We start from the raw sequence: 15,994 nt of genomic DNA on the forward strand, positions 1-15,994 counted from the left end.
AATTGTGGCGCATGGGCTTAGTTGCTCTGCGGCATGTGGGATCTTCCCGGACCAGGGATCGAACCCGTGTCCCCTGCATTGGCAGGAGGATTCTTAACCACTGTGCCACCAGGGAAGTCCCCGGATGAATACATTATTGACACTAAATTGCTTTTCTGATTCATAAAAAAAAGTCTTTCTCCCTAGATTTATGTGGGATATTTTATCCCCTGTTGCCCATGGAGACCTTCAGAAGAAAGAAAATGGTTTTTACCCCATGTTTTGGAGAGTCTGAAACCCATAATCTGTTTGGACAGGCCTTAATTGGATACCTGTTTTGTGCCAGGCAAGCCAGTGCTGGGCGTTCAAGAGGAGAGACCTAGGTCTTGCCTTGAGGAGCTCACTCCTGTGGGGAGAGGGTAACCTGCGTGTGGCACACGGATGCCCTGATGCCGCAGGTTTTCATAGGAGGCAGACAGGGGTTTGGCACCATGTAGAAATGAATTTGAGTCTGGGTTCCCCTGCTTCTTGGTTCTTAGCTTCTCTGAGCCTCAGTTTCTTCCTGTGAAAATGGGGACACCAGGGGTCTGAGGTTGTGATAAGATCATGCACCTGATGCCCTCAGCACACTGTAGCAGGTGAGATGTGACGTCACCTTAGGTGCCAGTATCTTTAGGAGGGCTTGGCAGTGGGGATGGGGAGGGGTCTAGGGTTCCACTCTCAGAAGTAGTTATGACTAATTGGGTAGGGTAGCACCAGGGACAAAGGGGGACAGATGTGTGCCACGACTGTCATCTCTTTTTGATACTGAGCACCTGCTGTGTACCTCTTCCCGGCCTCACAAGGTCCCTCAGAGGCCTTGTTGCCCTCGACCAGATGAAGGGCCTGAGGAGGGGAGGGAGTGGAGTGGGGGGCTTGCTCAGACGCAGCTGCAGCTTCACTCCCCTTTCCCACCCCTGTTGCGCTGTCTTTTACCAGAACTCACTCTGTGACGTTGAGCAAGTCTTTGCCCCCCTCGGGAGAGCTGGTTTCAGGGGAATCAGGGACGCCAGGCTTCCCACATTTAAAGTTTTAAAGAGCGATCCAGTCCCTCCCTCTCCCCCAAGTCTCCTCCCGTCGGACGCCCAGGTGAGCTCTGGGAGCTGCCCGCAGGTAATGATAATACCGAGTACCTCGCATTTACTCCGCGACCCGACCTGTGCTCAACTCCTTTCCTCCGTAATTCTCCGCAATCCCCAATCCGAGACATCCCGGGGCCGGATTCGCCCCCGCGGGCCCGGCCCCCTTTCGGTGATCAAGATGCAGAGGTCCCGACGGCCTCCCAGCACCGCCCCACGTGCCGCCCCTGGCGGCTCCGCCCGGCCCGCGAGAGAGTGAGACCGGGGGCGGGGCCGCGCGGGGCGTCGGGGAGGGGGTTCGGCCGGCTCGGTGACTACACTGGCCCGCCAGACCGCCCCACTCCTGCCGCCCTCCGATGGGTCCACTGCCTTTGTGCCCGCCAGTAGGGCTGTCGCTGCTGCTGCTACTGGGACCCGGACTCGGGCTCAGCTCAGGTGAGTGAGGGATGGGCCCCCTCCAAGGACCCAGGAGTTCCCGGGGCTCCTCCAGTCCTCCCCAGGGTGCCAGGAGCCCTGCCTCCCCAGCCTTCCCGGGGGGACCCAGGAGCCCTACAACCCCCAGCCCTCCTTTCCGTGGCCCGCCCACACGTTGCTTCCCAGCTTCCTGGGAGCCCTGTCCCCCACCCCCGTCCTCCCCTACAGCCCCCTCCTTCACTGCTTCCAGGGACCCAGAACTAGCCCAGTGCTTACCCAGGGCCTCAGTGCTCTCCCTCAAAACCTCTCCACTCCCTGGCGCCCTCTCCAGTGACCAGACCTCCCCATCCACCTGGCCTGGTGTCCTGTGAACTGAGCCTTCACTCCGCCTATCCCTGGGGTCTGCAGTAGGACCACCAGGGGGACACGAGAGGCTGAAAGGAGCAAGAGAAGAAGGGGCCCAGCCCTACCTGGGGTTGGGGAAGAACGCAATGTCCCCTTCTCAACCACCCCTGGACGTCACCCTTGGCTAGGTCCCCTTGGCATATTACCCACAGGGACATATGTGGATGCCACAAGCACAGAGACACACAAGCACAGAACGCCCCCAGCCTCATCTGGGCACTCAGGTGCTGGGCTCACGGACAGGCTCATACACAGACACAGGCAAAGACACCCCGAGGGAAACGCACACACCCACACACCCGCACTCAGGGATACCGAGACAGCCCCTTATGGACACACATACAGAGAGAAGCGCACACACACAAACACACACACACCCTCAGGCCCACAGGAAGCCTGGACAGCCTTGGCACTCCCAGCAGAGGCTGTTGTGGGCAGACACAGCAAACAGCCCCCAGAATGACCTGCCCCACCTAAGCTGGCACGGAGGGAGTGTTTGCCTTGGTTACACATCGAGTGCTGGGCGTCCACCCATGCCTGGTTCTCCCTAGGGCTGAGTCCAGGACCCTGAGATGCCAGAGTGGGGGTCAGGTTAGGGTGGGGGGACCTCTGGGGACAGCTTTGGGGTGTGGGTTTGGAACTGGGGTCCTGTCAGATGTGCTTTTTTTTTTTTCAAGTTTTTATTCTATTTTATTTATTTTTGGCTGTGCCACGTGGCACGCGGGATCTTAGTTCCCTGACCAGGGATGGAACCCATGCCCCTGCAATGGCAGCGCAGAGTCTTAACCACTGGACCGCCAGGGAAGTCCCCAGATGTGCTTACACTGGGAGTGTTCCATGGGGCTTGGTGGATCCAGGGGTCAAGGAAGCTTTTCTGAAAGCCCACTGCATGCCAGGGGATCCAAGGCTGCCTGCGGCAGAGATCTGTCCAGGCTGAAGGGTCACGCCCATGAGCAGACAGTGGCACAGCGTGACAAGGGCCCCTGTGGTCACATGGGGGTGAAGCAGATTCTAGAAGGAGGTGATGGGTGAGCTGGGTGAGGATGGGGTGAGGGCATTTGCAGCACGGGGTGTATGTGACAGGCAGTTTAACTGGAGGAACAGGACATGATGAGTGGGGTCCATGTGGGGCACGTTGAGAGAGGGCGCTGGAGCGAGGGGAGGGTCAGCTCCTGCAGGGCCCCTGATCAGTGAGGACCCTGAGCTTTACCTGGAGGGGGACGGGAGCCTGGGGAGGTTTCAGGCAGAGGTGTGGGCAACTGGGAGCAGCGCTCGGGAAGTCCTGTGAGAGCGAGGACGGGTCATCCAGAGAGGAAGGCAAAGCTTTTAACTCTAAACTCGTTTTTACATTTTGTTTCTATTTAACTTATCTCCAGTCCCCTACATGAATATGCTCCTTTTCCCACTGAGAAAAAGACAAAATTGAGGGAATTCTCTGGTGGTCCAGTGGTTAGGACTCCGAGTTTCCACTGCTGGGGGCGCCAGTTTTATCCCTGGTCGGGGAACCAAGATCCCACAAGCCACGTGGCACAGCCACAAAAAAAAAAAAAAAAAAAATTGAATTTTGGTTTGGACTCTTCAAAAAAGTCAGCATGATAAATTCTTGTTCTAGATAAAAAGACATGATGATTAAAGGCAATGCAAAAATCTCCTCTGGATCCTCAGTCCTGGAGCAGTGGGCAGAGAGCGGGCTCCCAGGAATCAGGCCGGCCTGGGCACGAGTTTCTGCTCAGCAGCTCACCAGCTCTAAGACCTGGGATGGGTCCTTTTGCTTCTCGTAGCCTCAGTCTCCCCATCTGTAAATGGGAGAATAGCCACCCACGAGACAGGGAAGTTGACAACAGATGTCGCCTGTAAATTGCGGAGCACAGTGCCCGGTGCAGGGCGAGGCCCCAGTGATAGCATCTCCTTACTGCGGCTCTGATTGTGTTTTTTGACTAAACGCCAGAGTGGACTCATGGCCCTCACCAGAAGAAGGAGTGGCTCTGGGATTCTCTGATGCCCAGCTCACAGCAGGTTTGGAGGTCCCTTACCCCGAGCAGTGGACCCCTTGATGCCCCTCAGCTCTGTCACCCTGGCAGGGCTCCCTCCCCTGCTGCTATTGGGCAAGGAGGAAGGAGCACTGGATTGGGAGTCAGAAGCCCCCAGTCAGGTCAGGTTCTTGTGGGCTGTGTGACTTTAGGGTTGTCCTTTCCACCTGGGCCTCCTCTTTCTTCCATGTGAGATGCAGGGGTTCCAGTCGCACCAGCTATGTACTGCTATGTGTCACAGCCACATGGGGGATCCAGAAAAATGGCTGGGATGTGGCCACAGGGCCTCCCCGTGTCGGGGGAGGAAGCTGTGCCGGGCAGTGAAAATAAGAGATGCAAAAAAAAAAAAAAAAAGAGATGCAAAGGGCCCTGAGCCAGAGTCTGGAGGGCAGGGGTGGGGGCAGTGGAGACCCAAGGGAGAGGGAAGCCCCCGCAGAGGAGCCCACCTTGATGGCAGGGACTCTGTTCAGCTCATTTCTGATGTCCAGTGCCCAGCACAGGCAACTGGACAGACATTTGATGCACGACTTGCAATCTGACTCTGTCTGGAGTTGATAAGGGCAAAGGATTGGGAATCAGGGCATTCCAGGAAGAGGGAACAGCCTGTGCAAAGGCCCAGAGGTGTGAGTTTTTTCAGATGCTGTGGCTCTGTGACCTGTTTTCTCCTTCATGGCTGCCTTGAAGATATTGATAACAATAATTAGAGCTCATTGTGTGCCGGGTGCTTTACATGCATGATCTCATTCCGTTCTTGGGAGTGAGATCCCTTTATTCCCCTGTTTTACAAATGAGGAAACCAAGGCACAGAGAGGTTGAGCTGTCCAAGGTCACACAGCTAGGAATAAGAAGCAGGATTCAAACTGAGATAGTCATCCAGGCCCTTTTCAGGCTGGTGCCCTTCCCCAGGGCCAGGGCAGCCCCCACCTGCCGCCTCTAACCTTTGTCTCCCCCTACCCACCCCAGCTTCCCAGAGGTCACATGTGCACCGACGTGGGCTCATAGAACTGGCAGGGACTGTGCACTGTGCTGGCACCCGCACCGCCATGGCCTACATGAACTACGGCTGCTATTGTGGCCTGGGTGGCCATGGCCAGCCCAGGGATGCCATTGACTGGTGAGTGCACGCTGGGGCCAGAAGATCCCACCCCCTGGGGTCATTAAGGAAGTATCTCCTATGAGGAAATACCTAAAAACGAGGTTGGGGTTTGGACTAGGAAGATCCCAGCACGCGATACTACTTGCAGGCAGAGGGCCTCCTGGGCAACACGGCCAATGAGGCCAAACTGTGGTGCCAGCTGCCCCCCAGTCTGGCCATGGAGTGATTGATTATGTTAGCTGAAAAAAATTGCACATCATTGATCAGACTTATTATGCATCAGAACTGTTCTGAGAACCCCTTTGAGTCCTCACAAAACCCCATTTCAGAGATAAGGAAAGTGAGGCAGAGAGATCAACTTGCCTGGGGCCACATAGAGAGTGAGGGGTGGGGCCTGGGATTTGAACCCAGGCAGCCTGGCTAGATTCACACCCCCGATCACTGCCCTCTGCTGCTGTGTGAGAAGGGCCTGTTCTGTGCGAGGCTGTGGACTTGGATCTTGCCACGACTTCCTCTCATTTGCCCTCAGGGCCACGGCCATCCGCGGAGGCAGGTATGATGGTGATCCTCGTTTTACAGAGGAGGTCCCTGAGGCTTAAAGAGACACAGACACTCACCATTTCCACTTAGTGCTGGTGAGGGGCGGGAGCGTGGAATGTGACTGTCTCTTCCAGAGCTCGGAGGATGTAGCTGCCACTGACACGTCTTTATCCAGCCTCGCCCCTTGGAGGCTCCTGCCGTGGGCCCTGCCCTCCCTCCCACACTCTGGTTGTTTAGTTCCTGCACATCTTTCCAGGTGCAGCCCAGGCCTCACCTCCTCTAGGAAGCCTTCCCTGCAGCCCACCTGGGCCTGGCACTTCTCTGGCTCCCAGAAGCCCCTCTCCTTACCCCACATCCCAGCACTTCTTGCCACACACGTGGCATCTGGTGGCTTGTCTGCCTCTCCCGGCCAGACTGGGAACTCCTTGAGGGCAGAGTGGAATCTGGCTGACCTCTCCCTGCCAGACCCTACTGAGGGCTCAGCGCAGGGTGGGGCTGCTGGCTGGATGGAAGCAAGAGCAGTGGATGATTGCATGATGGATGAGTTTACAGACATTGGTGGGTGTTTCTCAGGGAATTTGTATGTTATTATTATGATTACTATTGCTTTCGAGGTGCTCTTATGTGGCAGGCTGGACATCGGTGACATTGTGGGGAGCAGGACAGAAAGGGCCCCGCCCTCACAGAGGTCTGGTCAGGGAGGACAGCTGCTAGTCAGTCTTCTCCCTAATTAGGGTCTCGTCATAAACCTGCCCGGAGGGAAGGAACCTGGGCTTAGGAGAGGGTGTGATCAGGAGACTGTCAGAGCCTGGGGAGATGTGGGATCTGGATGGCATCCTGGGGGTGGGGGTGGGTACTTGGGCTGAGACCTAGAGCAGGAAGAGTGGGCGTGAAGTTCTCCCAGGCAGGGGGCAGAGTGTGGGCAAAGTCAGGAGGTGGGGAGGGTGTGGCTCGCTCCAGGAACAGAGAAGAGACCACTGTGGCCGGAGCTCGGAGACTCAGAGAGTGAGGCAGGCAGGGGCCAGGCTCGAGTGTGGCAGAGGGATGGAGGCAGCGCAGGACACACTGGGGTTGGTCGAATTATTTCCCAGGATGGGGATTCTCAGGGAGAAGGCTTGGACCAGGAGATGCTGTCCCCCTGTGGGCCCTCACTCGCCCGTAGTCCTGGAGGATGGCCAAGAGAGCATCCCTGCCTTCACCCACCTGCCGGTCTGCCTGTCTGCCACCCACAGGTGCTGTCATTCCCACGACTGCTGCTACAAACGTGCCGAGGATGCTGGCTGCAGTCCCAAGATGGGGCGCTATTCCTGGCAGTGTGTCAATCAGCACATCCTGTGTGGTGAGTTCCCAGCATCAGACCCAGTAGCAACCACTGGCTGGAGCATAGAGGGACTTCCAAGTATAGGCAGGGCCCATCTCTCCCCATTTGCCCCAGTCTCCACCATGCCCTATTGTCTGCCTGACATTGAGGCCAAGTGTCAATTACTATAGTTCATTTCTCCTGTGCTGTTGATTTTGTTATGGAAAAGGAATATTTCTATCAGACCCAGGAAAACAGAAGGTAGGTCAAAAGGCTGAATGCTTCAAGAAAAATGGGAATGGTGAGCCCATTTATTTGTCAAAATGAAGAGTACACCTGGGTCTGATGTATCCCCTTTGCTTCGCTCGTTAGCACTGCCTGCCCCAGGGGACGTCTGAGTTTGCAAACCCTGGCCTCTGGTCAACAGCTTAGTCCATGATTCAGATTCTGTGACGTTGCCAAGCCCTGATCTCTCAGGGCCTCAGTTTCCTCATTGGTAAACTGGGGGCGGAAATCAAGCCGGCCTGTTGTAAGGATGAAGTGACAGTGTCACTGTGCTTCATGCCTAGTAGATGTCATTAAATGTCTGGTGAAGAAATGACCCAACACAGAACCTCCGGTGAAGATGACCAGGCACTATTTCACTGAGCACAGGATTTGGGGAAGGACAAGAAGACAGTTCTGTGTAACCCTGAACCCCCCAAGAGAAAGTAATTTCTCTTTCAATTTTCTTTTAATCCCTCTAATTTTGTGAAATTAGGAGAAAGTCTCAGTTTGGTGTTACGTTAGCTAAAACATCCCTGGATCACTTGCTGGTCCTTTTTAACCAAGAGAGTAGGTTTCTGGCTTATAACGTTATTCAAAAACCGTTCTATTCCTAAATTTAATTCTGGCCTTAAAAAAATTCTTCTTTATCTATCTATCTGTTTATCTATCTGTCTATCTATCATCTATCTTTAACCACAAGCAGCATGTATCTAATGAGGATAATTGTAATATAATCTGATATCACTGTACATTTTACATGACCGGCCACTTCTTTTTTTTTAAACTATTGTTAACTTGCTCCATATCATTTTTTTAATTAATTAATTAATTAACTTATTTATGGCTGCGTTGGGTCTCCGTTGCTGCACTTTCTCTAGTTGCGGCGAGCGGGGGCTACTCTTCGTTGTGGTGCGCAGGCTTCTCATTGCAGTGGCTTCTCTTGTTGCAGAGCACGGGCTCTAGGCGCGCGGGCTTCAGTAGTTGTGGCTCGCGGGCTCTAGAGCGCAGGCTCAGTAGTTGTGGCGCACGGGCTTAGTTGCTCTGCAGCACGTGCGATCTTCCTGGGCCAGGGCTTGAACCCGTGTCCCCTGCATTGGCAGGCAGATTCTTAACCACTGTGCCACCAGGGAAGCCCAGTCTTGGTACTCTTGTTGAAAATCACTTGGCTCTTAGATCAGTGATGTCTCTGAGCCTGTTTCCTTACCTGGAAGATGGGTGTTGCAAAGATGAAAAAAGGTTTATAACGTGATAACCAAACTGGATGGAAGTTGTTACTTTCTTCCCTACCCTCTTCTCCATCCCTCATCTTTATCTGAACCTCTCTCTGACCCCCAACTACCTCCACCTGAGAGAACTGAGGATCTGGTGTGATTCTCCACTAAAACCCCAGCTTCTGCAGACTTGTTCTCCTCTAGAGGGAAGGAGGCTATCCTAAGGGTTACGTAGAAGGATGTTCTTAGATATGCACGGATTCTCAGCTGTATCTTCTGAGTCTGAATTAGGAGTTGGCACAGAGCAAAACTGAATTAATATGGAGACATAACATCAAGGACTGAAAATGCCCCAGACATCATCTCATCCAACCCTCTCACTTAGAATTGGGGAAAATGAAGCCCAGGAAAAGAAGTGACTTGCTTAACATGGTGGTGATAAGCCCACTTCTGGGCATATTCCCTGTCCCCAGACTGCCCCCTTCCACTGTGGGTGGAGAGGAGAAGTGGGCCTTGAATGGGAAATGTGTTAAAGACCTTTCTCTTCTTCCTTCAATCTGCATGTTCTGCTTGCCCCTAACCATGTAAAAATGATGTTTGTAAAATATTTATTGGTGTGTCTGCTGGTGGAGTCTGTGACTGTTTACAGAGCTGCCCTCCCTGAACCAAACGAAGAGAACCAAAATATCTATTATGCATTTTTTTTTTTTGCTAAAAATAGTCTTATTCTGTTTGGAGACATTCTGAACATAGTTGTTTGCTTAATTACAGGTGTGGCCCATTTTCCATTTATGGGCCTGACAAATATATTTTTTTTAAATGTTAAGCATATAATAATATTTACTGGCAGGCCTTTATTTTAAACTTAACCCTTGGGAGCTAGGTTTCCTCTTCAGTTTTTATTATTCTTGAATAACATGAAGCTGTTGGGCTCCTGAGGTCATGGGCAGTGAGACCCAGCCTTGCTTTTGAAAGGATCTTTCTTGCTCAGGGAAAAGGGTGGGAGCACAAAGGAGGCATAGGCATTGGGTCAGCTCTGTGACCTTGGACAAGTTACTAAATCCCTCTGAGCCTCACTTTCCTCATCTATAAAATGGGAATAATAAAACTCTGGTGCTGGGTTTGTATAAGAATCATAAACAATGTATGGCTTTTCTTTATTCTCCCCAAAATTATTATTGAGAATCTACTCTGTGCCAGGCTCCCTGCTAGGTTTTGGGCAAAACAGAGAAGCAAGGCTCTGTGGTCTAAAAAGAGGAGAGCAGTAAATAGCGTCCGTGCCAATTGCTTTTACAAGTGCTGTGTCGGAAGAGAAAGCAGTGAAGTATTATACAAACTACAACATAGATGAACCTTGAAAACATGAAGCTCAGTAAAAAAAAAGCCAGACACAGAAGGTCACCCATTGTATGATTCCATGTATATGAAATATCCAGACTAGGCAAATCCACAGACGACAGAAGACATATTTGTGGTTACCAGGGACTCCGGAGAGTGGAATTGGGGAGTGACAATAAATATGGGGTTTCTTTTGGGCTGATAAAAATGTTTTGGAACTAGATAGAGGGGATGGTGGCAGAACATTGTGAATGTACTAAATACCACTGACTTGTCACTTTAAAGTGGTAAATTTTGTTATGGGAATTTTGCCTCAGTAAAAATGTATCCTCACCCCAGAATGCTCAGGGGTCAGAGAAAGTCTCACTGACAAGATGGCATTGAAGCAGAGACTTGGGGAATGAAGGAGCCGTGAGAAGAGGTGGTGGGAACAGCCAGTGCAAAGGCCCTGAGGTAGGGATGAATGTCTGGGTGGTTTCAGGAGCACAAGGAGGAGGGTGAGGCTGGAGCAGAGTCACCCAGGGAGAGAGTAGTAGGTGATAATAGAATGATGAGGGCCAGATCCCACAGGACGTTGGAGGCTTTCCTCTGAGGGAGATGGAGAGCCAGGGAGGGTTTTGAGCAGAGGAGGGACATGATCTGATCTGCATTTTAACTGTACTGCATTTTTGGCTGCTGCATGGAACATATGCTGGAGGGAACAAGGGTGGAAGCCAGGCACCTGTATGAAGCTGTCCCAGGGATCTGGGTGAGAGGTGGCTTGGGCAGGTGGTGGCAGTGGAGGTGGTGGAAGGGGGGGCTTCTGGACATGTTTGGCTGGAAGGTGGAGCTGGGGGACTTGCTCGTGGATGGGGGAGGGAAGGGGAACTGGCTGGAGTGTTCATGCGAGTCACTCTGTCCTTAGACAGCTGTCCTCCAGTTGCAACCCTGGAGCTTCAATGGCTCTTTCCTCAGAAGTCCCTACCCCACCAGGTCACGTTGCTCCGAGGGTGTGCGTGTCTCTGTTGTGCAGCGGCCCATGGAAATTTTACAGGCAGAAGGGCTGGCTCCTGCACCAGCTGGTTCATTTACCAATTTTTACATATTATTTGTATCTATCTGTCCATCTGTCCATCTATCTGTCCATCCATTCATCCACATGCTTTTTCTGATTCAAACCTAATCCCAACTTTGTTGTGAAAAATTAAAACATTCCAGAAACACTGTAATATAGCAAGTTACACTCCACCAGAGTTAACTAGCTTCTGTTAAGTTTGGCATCTTTTCCTCCAGATTTGTGCATGTGTAAACAAACAAACAATAACAAAAATCAGATCACACTACGTATATTTTTTTCACTTAATATAGTGTCTTGGACATCTTGGATCATCTGGGTCAGCCTCATTCTTTTAAAGCCAGACCATCACCTATGGCAGAGTGTCTCCATCTTGACACTTTGGACATTTGGGGCTGGACAGTTCTCCGGTGAGGGGGCCGTCCTGGGCATTGTAGAGTTTAGCGGCATCCCTGGCGTCTATCAACCAGATGCCAGTAGCACCACCCATCCCCCGCGTGACAACCAAAGATGTCTCCGGACACCGCCAAATGCCCCCTGGGGGCACAACTGACAATGGCCAGTGACACGAATGCACTTTATTTTGCAGGGACCATGGCTATCCCTAAGTATCTGTGCACTTGTGAGAGGGTTTTGTAGCATGGAGTCCTAGGACTGTTGGGTCAAATGGTGTATCTGAGGTGCCCTTAGAATTTATATGTAGAAAGGACTGGAGGGCAGCCTGAAAGGGGGTTAGAGAACTTGTCCTGGAGGGGTATTTACTCGGCAAGAGCATTTAAAAAATGTAAATGGTGTTTATTGTAGAGGCTGGGGAGGGGCTAAAGGGAGACCTGGTAGAGATTAGGGAGGAGCAAGGCCACCAAAGTCCCCACAAGCCACCTCCTTTCGGCCCTGAGTGGTATAGATATTTTAAGTCTAACAAATAACGTAAACTAAACTTTGGAATAGCTGCCCTTCAAATTTGGTTAATTGAGATTGCTTTTTCCATGATGAAAGCACCATATGGCTCAAAGTAGAAGAGTTTCAAATTACAAAATGTAAAAGTTTGGTGGGAAATAAAATTCCCATTGACACTACCCAGACATCCATTTGATTAACCTTCTGGTGGTGGTGGTGTTGTTTTGTCTTTTTTCAGTGCATAATACATAAAAAACATAGCAGTGTATTTTGTACCCCTTATTTTCCTCTTAAGTATAAGCTGTTTTCCATGTCATTAAAACTCTATTAAAAGAATAGATATATGTATAACTGAGTCACTTGCTGTACACCTGAAACTAACAAAATCAACTAACTAACTAAATCAACTATACTCCAATATAAAATAAAAATTAAAAAAAAAGCTCTATTAAACAATCCTCTGTTACAAACTTGAATTTGTAAGGGTGGGCGAGTGCCCCGAGTTGATACCCTACTCCCTTCCTGCAGACAAGCCAGGAGGCCTGGGGCCGGGCAGAGCTGAGTTGGGGCCCAGTCCCCACACCCCTTCCTGGATTTTTCCTCTGTAAGGTTGGGGTGCCAATGGCACTGCCCTGAGAGGACTGGGTGAAATGGGGACCATAGAGCCAGCCCTTTGCCCAGTGCCTGGCTCCGCATAACTGCACAGTTAACGCCAGCTCCCATCATCCTGACTTTTTCTGTTGTTATCCATTTACTGAATTATAACCAAGGCAGTTTTTTTTTTCTGGGCTGCGCCGCGTGGCTTGCGATCTTAGTTCCCTGACCAGGGATCAAACCCGGGCCCCCTGCATTGGGAGCCTAGTGTCTTACTCACTGGACCACCAGGGAAGTAAGTCCCTGGGAAGCTTAATAAATGAATTTAAGGGAGAAAGATTTCCCCTTTCCGTCCTTTGTTAATTTTTCCAATTAGGCAAGGAGGAAGTATCAATTGCATGATAGTCTGACTGCTAGAGAGGGTAAACCTCTCTTACACTTGCTTATCTCCCTTTTTTTTTTAAACCAAGACACTCCAACTTGGGGGCTCACAGCTTTCAGGTGGGCAACAGCATTTAACTAGACTTTGATATTAGGACTTTATCTTCATTGGTTTTTGTTGTTGTTTTTGCTTTCTTTGTTTTTTAGTCAGTTTCTTATATTTGTGGTATAAGATTTTGGTTTTCCATTATGTCAGTGATAGAATTTATTTAATGCAATTTAATACCATTTAATATAATTAAATCAAAATTTATTTAAAATTGACTTACAATTAGAAATAAAGGGGATTTAAAGCTAGCATGTTGAAGCTGCCATGGGTCTGAGTTTGGGAAACCCTGTGTGCAGTCATGCAGATAAACACCTTTAATCAACTCAGCTCATTACAGAGGGTCCCGGGCCCCCTGCCTCCTGCTTGACATCCCCCACCCCTCCCCCACTCATTGCTCCGTCCCCTCCTGGTGCTGCCAAGCTCTCCAAGTGTTGCCCTGAGAGAAGCTGATGAATTTTCTGAGTCTCATGCTTCACCTTGCTAGGATCTCCATGGAACTTGCGCATTTTAAGAGGGGATCTTTAAAGATTAGCTGACAGCTTAAGGAGGTCAGCTGCAGCTCATAAGCACCTGCTGTATGCCCTGCATTTTACTGACTTGGTCTCTTTTCATTCTCCCAACAGCCCTTAGAAGTAGGTACTTTTAGTATCCTCATGTGGCCCCTGTGGAAACAGCCTGGGAAGGATGAAGTGATGTGTCCAAAGGAACTATATCCATGGCCGAGCTGGCTACCTCCAAAGTTCATGCTTCACTGTGCCTCTGGAAGAAATTTGGAAAGATTTAATAGTGGGTGGTTTCCCCCCACCCCCATTTTGTGGATAATTAAAAACCCACAGTCAAAGGCAGATGACATATCCATAGCTGTTATACCTTCTAGATTAATAAGATACAACTTGAAGATCACAAAATCTTTCCAACCCAAAGGAATGACTCTCTAGCAGTGGAATTCCCAAGGCAGAAGGAGATTTATCTTTGGGTGGCAACCTTTGCGTCTCTGTATAAGGTAGGCCCAGGATGAAAGGAAGAGATGGAATATACGATTGTTATCTAAAACAAACTATTTACTTATACAGTATCATGCCATGTGCATATAATGACATTTTACCTCTTCTTTTCCAATTTGGATACCTTTTATTTCTTTTTCTTGTCTGATTGCTGTGGCTAGGACTTCCAATACTATGTTGAATAGAAGTGGCAAGAGTGGGCATCCTTGTCATGTTCCAGATTTCAGAGGGAAGTCTTTTAGCTTTTCACCATTGAGTATTATGTTGGCTGTGGGAACAAACTGTTTTCTTGAAGGAGCATCTGAAAGAGACCTGGAGAGAAAAGGCAGAGAAATGCAGGTAGAACCAACATTGATGGAGTACACGCGTAGGGCCAAGCCCCTGCCAGGCACTTTACATAGGCTTTCTCACCCATGCTTCCCAATAAACCTGCAAAGTGGATAGTGCCCCCATCTACATGAGGACTTGGCTCAGAAAGTTTAGGTAAGACCACACAGCTAGGAACTAGCAGAGAAGGCATTCCAAAAAAAAAAAACCTGGATGGTTCCCAGGCACCTACTGCTTATCTAAATGGATCCTTAAATGCACTAGTGTAATACTGATGCAGAAGAGAAGCTAAAAGGGCATATGGACTTTGGACTTCCTCTCTGAAAACACTCCCCTGGCAACTTCAATTTCCTTTTCTGTAAAATGGGCTGAACATCACCTCCCTCGGGAGTTATGACAAGAGAGATCACGTGGTGAACTATCAAAGTGTCACCCAGATACAATTTATGCCCTTCCTTGTCCCCAGCTTTACTGGCTTCCCTTGCATTTATCTTCAAGTCTCTGCAAGTCCCTGCTCTAACCTCAGTTTTCCCACTTCTTCCAGGACCAGTGGAGGACAAATGCCAAGAACTCATGTGCAAGTGTGACCTGGAGATTGCTTACTGTTTAGCCAAAACTGAGTACAACTTAAAGTACCTCCTTTACCCCCGTTTCTTGTGTGGGAAGGACTCACCCAAGTGTGACTGACTAGCCTGACTTGAAATGTCTTTTTTGCACAAGGAAATAAAACTTTTTTGCAGATCAACAGCCTTATTCAGTTCTTTGCAGGAGGAAGCTGGGGCCAATTGTTAAAGCTGAAACCCTTGTGTTTGCTTTCACTCCTGTTCCGGAACTTGGGGCTGGAGCCAGTTTCGTTTCCAGCTTGATTAATGTCAAAAGTCCCATGCCTATTTCATAAAACCACAACTGTATTTATGACTGTATTGGGTTTGGTACCATTTGAGGTTCAACCTTTATGAAAAGAGCTGAGCCTTGTCTTCTAACCTGCTCCCGATGGCAGGCAGTCAAAAGTGAGCAAACACCTACCATGAGCTTGGCCTTGCTGATTCTGGGCTGAAGCAATAAACAAAATGGCCACATGATGCCCAACCTTGTGAAGTTCAAGTCTAGTAGTTGTTAGCTCGAGTCTTCTGCCCTATCCCACTCCACCTTTAACAGTTAAAATTTATTTCCTGATTACAAAAGTAGTACCTATGCATTGATTGCTAAAAAAAAGAAAAAAAAAAGGAAAATTGAGAAATACATAAAGGAGAAAACACCCCACTCCAATCCTCACAGTCCACAGTAACCACTTTTAGTATCTTAGTGTGCTGCCCATCGGTCTTGTCTATAATGTGTTAAAAATGTCATTGAGACTCTATACTGTATGATTTTCATAAGCTTTTTTCCATTTCTCCATGTCTTTAAAAAAAATCTTTGGAAACTTCATTTCCAAATGTATTAGGTACATTTCCAGCTGTATTAGATACTATTTTACAGTCTGCTACCTTCTGGACATTGGTGATATTTCCTATTTTTATCAATTACTGATGTGATGAGGATGCTTGTGAATAAATCTTTGCCCCCCCTCCCTTTTTATTATTCCTTAACTGAGATTTGCAGAAATGGAATTCTTGCATTAAAGGGTCTGAATATTTTAAGTCGACTCCCCATTTTGACACACCAAGCCGAGAGGGTCTGAGGGCAGAGAGGCAGCCGGTGGCCCTGGCTCTGATATGCCTGTCCCTCCTGCAGGTGATAAGGAGGGAGAGCCCAGCCCAGCCTGTTTGCTCTCGGCCAAGACTGCTTTGCGATCCTCCCCAGAGCACGTGTGGGTATTACTCATCTTTGAAGCATGATTTGCGGAGTGGGTGGGGACGGTGTCGGGGGGAGGCCAAGGGGGGCGGGTGGGGAGTGCTGGACCGGGAGTCTGGCCTGGGCCCAGCTCCAC

General features: G+C 49.8%; 2 protein-coding genes across 7 annotated transcripts in view; one reads left to right on the forward strand and one right to left on the reverse strand.

The window, feature by feature from the left end:
• The first annotated feature begins 1,415 nt into the window (after nucleotides 1-1,415).
• PLA2G10 (phospholipase A2 group X) lies at nucleotides 1,416-14,804 on the forward strand. The gene is made up of 4 exons (XM_007188365.3): nucleotides 1,416-1,532; nucleotides 4,910-5,060; nucleotides 6,815-6,921; nucleotides 14,609-14,804. The coding sequence occupies exons 1-4, from the start codon at nucleotides 1,454-1,456 to the stop codon at nucleotides 14,749-14,751; spliced, it is 480 nt and encodes a 159-aa protein (XP_007188427.1). The 5' UTR covers nucleotides 1,416-1,453; the 3' UTR covers nucleotides 14,752-14,804.
• The window catches only part of BFAR (bifunctional apoptosis regulator), a 31,875-nt gene continuing 28,992 nt past the window's right edge, over nucleotides 13,112-15,994 (reverse strand). Inside the window, exons 8-10 of one of the 6 annotated variants that reach the window (XM_057529115.1) lie at nucleotides 13,862-14,049; nucleotides 13,604-13,727; nucleotides 13,112-13,492 (exon numbers count right to left, since the gene is read on the reverse strand). In XM_057529115.1, the coding sequence (XP_057385098.1) occupies nucleotides 13,947-14,049 (103 nt within the window). In that variant the 3' untranslated portion in view covers nucleotides 13,112-13,492; nucleotides 13,604-13,727; nucleotides 13,862-13,946. Of the gene's footprint in view, nucleotides 13,493-13,603; nucleotides 13,728-13,757; nucleotides 14,050-15,090; nucleotides 15,270-15,994 lie in introns of those variants that run through there. The other 5 variants (XM_007188362.3, XM_007188364.3, XM_057529114.1 and 2 more) reach the window with 5 other exon arrangements.

Source organism: Balaenoptera acutorostrata, chromosome 15 (assembly GCF_949987535.1).
Source record: "Balaenoptera acutorostrata chromosome 15, mBalAcu1.1, whole genome shotgun sequence".
NCBI classification, from domain to species: domain Eukaryota; kingdom Metazoa; phylum Chordata; class Mammalia; order Artiodactyla; family Balaenopteridae; genus Balaenoptera; species Balaenoptera acutorostrata.

Coding starts and splice junctions, on each gene's coding strand:
- PLA2G10 (XM_007188365.3), top strand. CDS start 1,454: ATGGGTCCACTGCCTTTGTGCCCGCCAGTAGGGCTGTCGCTGCTGCTG. Junction 1,533..4,909: donor CGGACTCGGGCTCAGCTCAG/GTGAGTGAGGGA, acceptor TACCCACCCCAG/CTTCCCAGAGGTCACATGTG. Junction 5,061..6,814: donor CCCAGGGATGCCATTGACTG/GTGAGTGCACGC, acceptor TGCCACCCACAG/GTGCTGTCATTCCCACGACT.